At 52.1% G+C, this 10,000-nt stretch overlaps 2 protein-coding genes across 11 annotated transcripts in view; one reads left to right on the top strand and one right to left on the bottom strand.

Annotated features, from left to right (window-relative positions):
* The window catches only part of LOC125951103 (protein PALS1), a 26,973-nt gene extending 17,672 nt beyond the window's left edge, over positions 1 to 9,301 (bottom strand). Inside the window, exons 1-5 of one of the 10 annotated variants that reach the window (XM_049679676.1) lie at positions 9,222 to 9,301; positions 6,794 to 7,124; positions 4,824 to 4,954; positions 4,021 to 4,686; positions 3,713 to 3,837 (exon numbers count right to left, since the gene is read on the bottom strand). In XM_049679676.1, coding sequence (XP_049535633.1) covers positions 3,713 to 3,837; positions 4,021 to 4,686; positions 4,824 to 4,844 — 812 coding nt within the window. In that variant the 5' untranslated portion in view covers positions 4,845 to 4,954; positions 6,794 to 7,124; positions 9,222 to 9,301. The other 9 variants (XM_049679675.1, XM_049679674.1, XM_049679670.1 and 6 more) reach the window with 9 other exon arrangements.
* LOC125951188 (sex-lethal homolog) overlaps positions 6,867 to 10,000 on the top strand; it is a 17,449-nt gene continuing 14,315 nt past the window's right edge. Inside the window, exon 1 of the mRNA XM_049679846.1 lies at positions 6,867 to 6,885. The gene's annotated coding sequence lies outside the window, so the exon portion shown is untranslated. The remainder of the gene's footprint in view (positions 6,886 to 10,000) is intronic.

Below are 10,000 nucleotides of genomic sequence, written 5' to 3'. Positions count from 1 at the left end.
TGACTCATAAAAGGCGTTATACGAGGACGCATCAAGAGAAAAGGGGAAACAGAGAGGAGGAGAGGTAAGCTTTCTTACACAGCACGTAAAACAAATTAAAAGAAAAAAAAAGCACACACACAAAACTGGCTGGATGGCACAATAATGCGCGAACACGAAAAACATGCAAAACACTCGTCGTCCTGTATCACCGAGCGCGCGCACACGAACGACCGACCGGAGTACGTCCATTCGCTTTCATTCTACGCCCAAGACTGGCCAAGAGCAGCGATGGCGGTGGAACGGAACACTTCATTCCGGTGCAAGCATGCGGCGTGGTGCGCGCGCGGCGGTACGCCCGTCAAGGAGTTGTGAGAGCGGGTGCACATACACACGCGCGCACATACGCGAGAGCGGGCGCGCTATTGCTGTCTCCGCCACACCTGTGCACTTGCTGGCTTGGCTTGGCTTGGCTCACCTTCTCCTCCTTCTACTCTGCTGCTGCGTGCTCGGCGGCTTCTTCTTCTCTGTGCTCTTGTCTCTGTGCCTGCTGCTCTAGCAGCTCTAGCTCAAACTTTCATCTTGCCTTGCCGAGTGATGATGATGATGATGATGACGGTACACCGATGATGTCCATTGCACGCACACACCCACGCAGGTGCGAGACGCCGTTTGAAAAAGGTGCGTTAAGTGAGAAAGGTAGCAGGAGGTGCGGTGAGCTGGTACGGAAGGTGGGTGCGCCTCGGGATTAGGGCATTAACATACGCTTGCAAGTGCGGGGAATCGAAAAGTCTCGGGCTTATCGGGTGTATCCAGTGGCGTTGAAAACGAAAAAAAAAGGATATTTTGAAGAAACAGCATGCATCAAAGGATGCTGCGCTCGCTGCATCCGACGGAATGTCAAATCATAGGCGGTGACGTGCTGTTAAACACAGCAGGCTTCTCCAGTACTGAATTGGGCACTCCCTTAAGCTGCACATCGTTCAATATAATCGCTACAACAAGCCTCTCCAAGCCGTTAAATACCGTAGCTAATCATTATGCCAGCTTATTAATACAAATAGCCAGTTGCACCATTGAGGTGCCATTGTTGTCGCACTAGAGGGACGCTAGAACCTATGACGCGCGGTTTATGCCGCTGGCTCAGATAGCATCTTCTCCGTCCATCCGTCGGTGGATTCCGTTTCTGTTTGCGATCATCATCATCATCATCATCATCAACACACACGCACGTATGCACGTAGAGGGTCTATCTCATCGTCAGCCTGTGCCTTCGAGGCCACTTCTTATCGCGTTATCTTCCCAACATCAAACCAATATCCATTCCTTACTTATTAAGCATTTAAACAAACGACCTCATCTGGGCGCTCATCTGACGGTGACCTCTTCCCACACACACACACACACACGCCCTCTAGTAGCCACGGCCTTTTCTGGCCATCAGCTACACCTAATCCCGGTGCTAGTAATCGTACGAAATGGAAATGGTTCTCCCGAGGCCGGCCGGCCGTATAATAAACACGCTCCATTACGAGCTACCAAATGGAGAAATGGAACTACGCCGTGCAAGCCGCAGACGCCATTTTGGGTGTCCCCCCGCTAACAAAACCACCGGCCATGCGGCATCTCTTTTTTTTCGGGATAATTATCCCGCAAAACCAGCGCATAGTTCGCATGAATTTGCGAACATCACTTTTGGCCGCTTGGGCGCTGTTGTGTGGGCGCCATCGGGCGAGCGAATTGACATTTTGGGGGTGGGCGGTTTTTGTGGACAGCTAAATTACCTAGAGCCCCAGCTCTCAACACAACGGAGCCATGTCGACAAACAGAGATGTCGTCGGGGGAAGGGGGGGGGGGGGGGGAGGGGACAACTGGGTCGCCGGAATGACCGGCGTCGGGTCGGCTCTCCGCTCCTGGTGTCAATTGCAGCAGCCGCAGCATCACACGACGACGTGAAATGGAGTGTACCAAAGGGAACACAGGAGGCAAAGATGAGCAAAGCAGGGTGCGGCCACTATAGCGTGAGACCTATGGAGCGGCGGTACTCCACTCCAGCGACTGTCGGGTCCGGGGGGAGGCCATGGAATGGCGATATGAATAAGAGATAACCTTCAGCAAACATCGTTTCATCGCGGATGAATGACTCGTTGGAGGAATTTGTTTGCTAAGGTTTTCGCCCTTAAAAGCGTTCCACATTCTGTAACCTGTCACCTACTTACTACTCACCAAGAGCTCGGTCCCGGCTCGAGAACGTTGTCGTGATGTCGCGTGAAGGCAAACACCAGCAGCTCGGTGCTCGGGTGAGATCTGATGTGACCGATTAGTGTTCCTGAGCAAATGATTGATGCTTCGTTTCGTTTCGTCCCATGACAATCTTAACATCGCCTCAAGTGCGACCCGTGGGGCTGTATTGCCCTCAGCGCCCGGAGAGAAGTTCCGGATTGTGCACGGCAAGACACACTATGAGCGAACCAGCACCTAACCTCACTTGAGACCGCACCGAAGATGCGTACGTCAAGTACGTGAAGTGATCCATCCATTCTCACGTGAAGAGGTTCGTCTCCTTATACCTTGATTCTTCAACAGATCGGTGTGAGTGTGTGTTTGTGTAAATGTGTCTGCTTTATCCCCCCCCCCCCCCATTCTTTCCTCTTTTTGTCTGGCATCCACCCCCCCCCCCCCCCCCCCAACGGAGGAAGAGACAATGCATATTGACGAACCAACCGTTTTTGCATCACTGAGTTTACAATTCCCCCCCAACAATTACTTGGAATGAGGGTGTGCTTGGCTGCAGCAGAATCGATGGGGATGAAGCAATGAGCAAAATTCCCCCGATTCCCACGCAAGTCAGCCCCATCACATAATGACGGTGTCAATCGGATTTCCCTTAGATTCGGGACGCGGCGGCTTCACGATGGTCGCCGGTACGACGATACTTTCCTGCCTATAAAGCATATAGCTCTCGCTTCACCCATCCGGACCATTGGCATCGTTTCCACATCCTTTCGGGGCGTTACTTAAGTAAACGCGCGGCGGCTACGCGTATCCACGACGGCCACAAGACCTCCCCCTATCTAGAGAGACGCTAGGAGACGCGCAGTTGATTCATTGCTGCTTCCCTGTTTTGGGTTCCAGTGAATCGCGTAAGATTAATGCGGGGTGGCGAGGGTGCGACGATGGGACCGACATTCCAACCATGTTATTACCGCCATTCATGCTCCGGAGCGATTATTCCGAGATCATTCGAAGTGGTTGGTTGTGTGGTGGTGATGCTTGGGCTCGAGCTCGAACGCCAACGCAGACGGCGTTGCGTTTTAGGAGGAAAATCTCAAATGCTATGAAATGACAAACTCATCTAGCTAGCGGGGATACGTCTAGCATCTTGGACTCGTGGCAGCTGAAGCAGCAGTAGGTTTTTTTTCTATCTTCTCTATATGAAGTATGTTTGCAAATAGTTGCTTAAATCTATTATCTTTTCCAATTTTTCAATAATTTAGTACAGTACTAAGCATTCACCTTGACAAAAATCGTTCCGAACATCATTAACGTCAACATTCCGTTATAAAAAAAATCTGTTCTTGAGGCGGCGTAAAATTCGATCTCAAGTCAATAAAAGTCTCGATGTATCGCAACAAACTTGTATCGCGAATTCGCTAATTCCCCCCGGTTCCCTAAACCTGGAATCCGCTTTCACAACCCCCCCCCCCCCTTGTCCCCATGCTCTTCCACTTACCGATTTTCCTGGCGAAGATGTTGATCACCGAGTAGCACCTCGGTGCCACCGCGCGATATGTTTCCGCTCGATTCGTACTGCGGTTCGTCCAACGGCTCAAGCTCACCCTCGGACAATGTTGCCAGCTAGCGATAGAGAGGAGGCACAGTTGGGAGAAGAAGAAGAAGGATCTTCAATTAGCAATCTGGTAGACTCAGAGATGAGATCATTGTTGATTCTACGGGGCGACTAGCACTACGAATAGGTTTAGTGAAGGTTTAGCTGCGACAGTATGTAGTTAGGAGTAGGTCGCTGTAGATGTAGATTACCTCTCGCTTGGAACCATGACCATTCGCTAGGAAGGTGTTCGTTAGATTACTATAGTAACTGTTGGCGGTAGTGTCGAGACCTTGCGCCTTGCCCGTATTATTGCTGCTGCTGCTGGTGCTGCTGCTGAGGTTATTGTTATTTACAAGACTATGGTGCGGATGATGATGCGGTGTGGTAGTAGTGCTGTTGTTGTTGTTGATGTTGTTGTTAGTACTGCCACCACTAGCGATGCCTCCCCCTCCTACAGGCTGAATCGAACCACCGGTGCCGATTCGAATGTTCGCGTAGCCACTGGTACTTGATTCGCAACCAGCTCCCAGCAAACTGGAGGCAGACGTTCCCGGTCTAGGGAGGACACCGCCACCACCACCACCACCACTACCACTGGTTGCGACGGTGCTGCTGGTGTTTGTTGTGCTCGTCAGACTACTGCCACCATTGTTGTTAATGTTAATGTTGTTGTTGATGCTGTTGTTATTGTTGCTGTTGCCGCCACTGCTGGAGCCCGCGGTGAAGGTGGTCTTCACGCCGGCCGTCACCGTCGTGCTGGTGTTGGTACCCGTAACACTGTTGCCCGAGAACGACGTCACGTAGATCGGGGAGGCCTCCTTCAGGAAGCTTAGATCCTGCGTCGTCCCACCCTTGGCTTGGCTCTGCTGATTGAGCTGTACAGCGGAACGGAACGGAACGGAACGGAAGGGTGGGAGGGGGGGAGAGGAATGTTTGAAATTAGACTGGAACCCATCTGGTACAGCGCGACAGTAGCCAGCGACTACGGTACGGGTATTCAACGGATACTTGCTTTGATCGAAAGCTGTGACATGTCGACCGGTGTAATCCGCTTGAGGGCGGACAGACGCTGCAGCCGCTCCCGGGCCTGCTGCTCGACCGCAATGACGAACGCATCCTGCACGGCATTGCCCAGTTCCCCAGCTACCGATTGGATGTTCCAGTTTTGGTCCGGTAGGCGATAGAAGAAGAGAAAAGAGTTCACACAGTCACACAACCATCGTCATCCATCATGGCTGGACCATCAATTGAGGAAGGACAAGGCGGGACAAGATGGGAGCGGGGGGGGGGGGGTAGCACCTGCTGCACCGAATGAGCAGCATGGGGACCGGAGAGAATGGGGACAACACACAACATAACAAGCGAAGCGTTTATCAGTGTCGTCGTCGATGGGCGTAAGTAGGTGTCGTCCGTTATCTGGCGCATATATGACGTGAGGTTCCAACCCCCCTCCCAAAGGCAAGGCCAACAGACGCCCCCTTCTCTTATGATGGACTACCATCGCTCGGCCCATGGAAAGCCCCGTTGCTGGCGCTGTATCATCGGTGTTCTGTGTGTGCCTGAACTGAACTGATTTATGTTCATCTCAGTGCGACACACATGGTACAACTACGCCATAGTCCCGTCATTAGAAGAGGGCTGCATGCAGGGAGAGCGCTGAGCAGTGTCACCGAGGAACAGGCCGCCTTTTGTTCTCCCTCGCATGTCATGCAATTTATGTGCGAACCACTGGTTCCAACATCTGCCATCATCCCTTTAACCGGGACCGGGTGTCTCTCGGCATCGAAGCGACGACTACGGTGACCCCAAGCTGGAATTGCACGCTGTGCACACCCAGAGCACAACCAGATCAAAGATGCTATTAATATGCCTTCCAGGAATAGAACCTTATTGAACCGCTTATTAGTTGCCTTTGGAAGCGTTGCCATGTGTCCAGCGCACGAGATCCAAAATCGGTACTTGACTATCGATTTTTTTGGGGCGAATTTTCGTTTATCGTGGGCTTCTCTTGGGAATACCAAAAAAAAAAGAGAGAGAGAGAGAGCCATCGTTCTACGGCCACGTGTTCCCTGCAGTGCAGTTCAAGCATGCAGACAATCCAATTAACGTGGGAATGAACTGAGAGGGGGGAAGGCGTTTTTGGCTTCGTTTAACCGTGGGGCTGCTAGTGGCAATGACCACCGCACCGACGGATCGATTAATTCGAGGCCTCCGAAAATCCTCCGGAATACGGTCACATTGTCCGCAAACCGTAAACGCTCGGCCACCTACAGATCGGCTGGCCTGCTTCGATCGGAGCTATTTGCGTACAGCTGGCTGTTGGCTGGCACATCCTGGCATCACCTGCACTTGTGACAATACCACCCCGAGAGGGGTTAAATCTCGTTAGCTCTCTCTCTCAACGAAACGCTCTGGATGCGGGCCAACATTGGCCAACATCGTTTCATGCGACGGCGGAGCGACCTATTAATAGCCGGTTCCAGCTTTCGAGTCTTGATTGTTTATTGAACTTTTTTTTTGTTGCTATAATGTCCGCACACAAGAAGGGGATGTGCGTGTGAATCCCGGGAGCACATGATGAAAAGCTGTATTCTAGTTCTTTAGATATGATGAAGGGATGTTCGATGACACAAACATGTGGACGATGATTTGGCGTCACTTCATTTGACACGAAGTAAGTTTGTATTGAGAAAAAATTGAGTGAGTGGTAAAGCTTTGTTAACGTGTGTTACAGATGTTTTACCGAGTGAGAATGAATGAAATATCGACAGAGCGTGTGGTTATGTGGGGGTTATTTGTTATGAACAGCTGTTCCAATCCCAAGGCGTGCTCTGGTAGGTGTGCTTTTGTTAATTGTGGCGCACGATACCCAATGAAATGTGTGTGTTATCTCCGTTCGCAGACGCTCTACCCTAAAGCAGCTGATGATCCCAATTACCATCATCACCGACCCGTGACCACGATTTCGAACGCTTTTCATACCTGCCAGTCGAAACCGCCGCCTCGATTAAGAAATTAAACTAAAACAGGACAACCCTTTGGTCATATGTTGTTCCAGATGCCGACGAGCAAAGGTAAGTAAACACTAGCAGCAGCAGCATCATCAGCCACCGGAAAGAACCAGACACACACCAAACACATACACTGTGAGGGGGTTGGGTGGGTGCTTGATGGTTGAAGATCGATCAAAAATATTTCTCCTTTTTCTCGCTATTTCATAACTCGCAATCGCTTTTCACTTTTCACTTCACCCAGGCACGGACAGCCACCACGTTGCGGCTGTAAAATGGCGTAACGATTGTGCCGCGGCTCGCTGATGGATGGAAGAGAGATGGAAAAGGGGGTAGGGGGTAGAGTGTGACCGTGGCACGTGGTATCGCCGTCGGATTGCCGTCGTGTATACGAGGCCCGACGTAATGATGGATTTGGTGCACGTTTCTTTCACATCCAAACCGCCGCCATCACCGTCGCCATCAATTCGCGCACTTCACATTCACTATGAGATGATCGCGCGAGGTCGATCACGAAGAGCCACTCGACGAAGGTGAGCTCAAGCACGAGCACGAGCACGGTAGCCCTCCTACCGTGCCATCCGTTGCATCACCTTCTGCATGCGTAATTGTGAACATAAAACGCTGTGACTGAGACCTTTGTCTGTCTCGTGACACGATGGATTTTCACCGATTGAAAGATCGCCTTATGACACTAATACGACGGGGGATTAGATCTCACTAAAAAAAAAACAGAGACACTAAAGGGGGGGTGCATTCCTTTCTGCTGCTTGCTGACTCACCACCCAGCAAACACACACACACACACACAAACAGAATCGCGCGTACACAAACACACACACCTGGATAAAGTAAGAATTGCAATCACGATCACGACCCCTCAGAGCCCCTTTCGAGTTCCCTTCCTGCACGATTGCAGCCGCATTGAAGTCTTCTTTTCCCAATCGAGCAGACCACCAACAAGCAGTAACAGCAGCAGCAGCAGCACCAGCAGCAGCCAGGAAGCGTGTGACGTCGACACTTTTACCCAGCCTTTGCTAGAGCGCTTTCCGCGCTGCTGTCCGCGTCGCGTCTGCTCAATGGTCCGCGGACACGCGTTCCGGAGGCTGTATCTGTGCCGATCTCTCTTTCTCTCTGCCTCTCTCTCTCTCTCTCTCTCACTCGCGAGATGAAGGCGACAACAACGTCGAACGACGATGACGGCGACGACGACGACGACCACGACGACGGCAGCCACATATGATGACTACGAGATGATGACGATGATGACCGCGATCGCACGGGGCCGGGGTCTGCGCTGTTGGAGAAGATTGGAGCTGCTGATTGCGGGAGGCGGTATCGTGAGGTGCGCCCCTTACTACTATCACGTCGCTGTGTATCGGTGTCGGTGTCGGTGTGTGTGTGCTATTCCCCCTTAAGCTATTTCCAGCGGCCCAAGACCCCGCTGGTATCGCCACTGGCGAGACGCCATCTCGTTCTGCCTTCCCCGTATATCTATCTGGTAGCTCCGCGACTGGAGCCGGAGCCGGAGCCGGCTGTGCCGGGGAGGCCGTTAGATGACCACCGCAACCACCATCGTCACCACCGCCTTTGGCATTTGCATACGTGTGGAACGAATTCGGTGGTCCAGCAGCCCTCCGCTTCGTTGTTGGAGGCCTTTGTGCCCGGGGAGGACGTCCGGGAAATTGGATTGGATGGAGCCACTAGCCAATGACCCAATTCCTCATTGCTGCTGCTGCTGCCGCTTTAAGACCGGATCGGAACGACAGAAGTAAAGGCGGAGACCACGGAACGCTGGCAATGGTCAGCGTCAACAACTTGTTGCAACTTTCGCGCACAACCTAACCAAAATACACACACACACACGAACGCGCGCACGCCGTATTTGCCTCTGAAAACTCGAGAACAACCGCTCTTCAAAGCAAACACTCCACTTCGCGTATCTAGAGCGATCATGCTGCGTCTACACCGCCCTTGTCCGCGCCCCTTGTCGGGCAGCTTAATGGCTTCGAGGCACGTACGTCGGCCAACTGACCAACGCAGGAATCCGATTACCCTCCCCACACAACGGCAATGGCACTAGCTGTACTTGCTGAGACCTTTTCGCGACCTTTTCTTCCTCGGCGCGATATCGCGATGTAAGCACCACGACACGTCGCCGTTGTCGTCGCCTATCGATTGCTGCTACCTCACATTGACGACTGACCTGCGGTGCGAAACTACACTTTGGCTCTCGCCCCTTCGGTTCCACAACGGTGCGCGATCAGCAGCCAACCTGCTCTGCTCTGCTCTATCTGGCTGGTTGGAGCTAGATTCTGGAGCTGCCTCTGATGAGGCGCGCTGGCGATGGGGCAGAGCGATGCTGCCCTGTGTGTATAATAGGCTGCGTGCGACGATACCTCTCTGTTGTCTGTACACCTCCTAGGAGGTGGCCTAGGTTCGCCTGACGTTCGAAAATGTTGGTGTGGAGTCGTCGCTTGGATCACCCCTTTCCTCCCCCCCCACACCACCCACTGTTCCGCGCGATCTGTTGGGGATGTTTTCAAGCTTTTCCACTCGCGTTATCTCGCTCGCGCTCACGGCGTACGGCCCCCGGTGGAGGAAACGAGTCGTCCGACGAGCTCGTGCTCGGAACTCGAAAACTCGTTTTCGCTGTTGTTGGTGAAGTCGGCCGCGCTCGTATTGGTATGTTGGGTTGCGTACCCTCCTTCCTCACCCCACCAACTCCACCCCCCCCCCCCTTCAATCATCCGCTCAGAAGTTGTCGTTACTCACGGGGGCACCGTTGAACGTTCTCTTGTTCTTTGTGGTGCATGGAGTAGTGGAATCATTAGTTATTTCGACTATAAATTGAAACTAAATTTATATTCTAAACGGGGGATCAGGGCGTATTTCAGTTCTTGGAGTTTCCGGGGGAAAACATAAAGAAAAGATCGTTCCTCGATCGAGCAGACCCATTGCATGCAAGGCGGCATACGAGATCGAGCTCGAATGGAGCCGCACCCCAAGTGACCAAGTCGCGCGTATAAGTCGAATTTAGTATCTGCGTGACTTTAAAAAATTATAAATTCAAAGTAAATTCAAGGGGTTATTTCTGCAAAATAGTACTAGCTGCAATTTGCGTAAATCTTTTGAAAGAAGACTCAATGGAAAGAAAGGAAAAAAGGGGTTGGTGTGA

The sequence above is a fragment of the Anopheles darlingi genome, chromosome 2 (assembly GCF_943734745.1).
Source record: "Anopheles darlingi chromosome 2, idAnoDarlMG_H_01, whole genome shotgun sequence".
NCBI lineage: Eukaryota > Metazoa > Arthropoda > Insecta > Diptera > Culicidae > Anopheles > Anopheles darlingi.
Note: the sequence above shows the minus strand (reverse complement) of the source record. Positions and strands in the feature narration are given on the sequence as shown.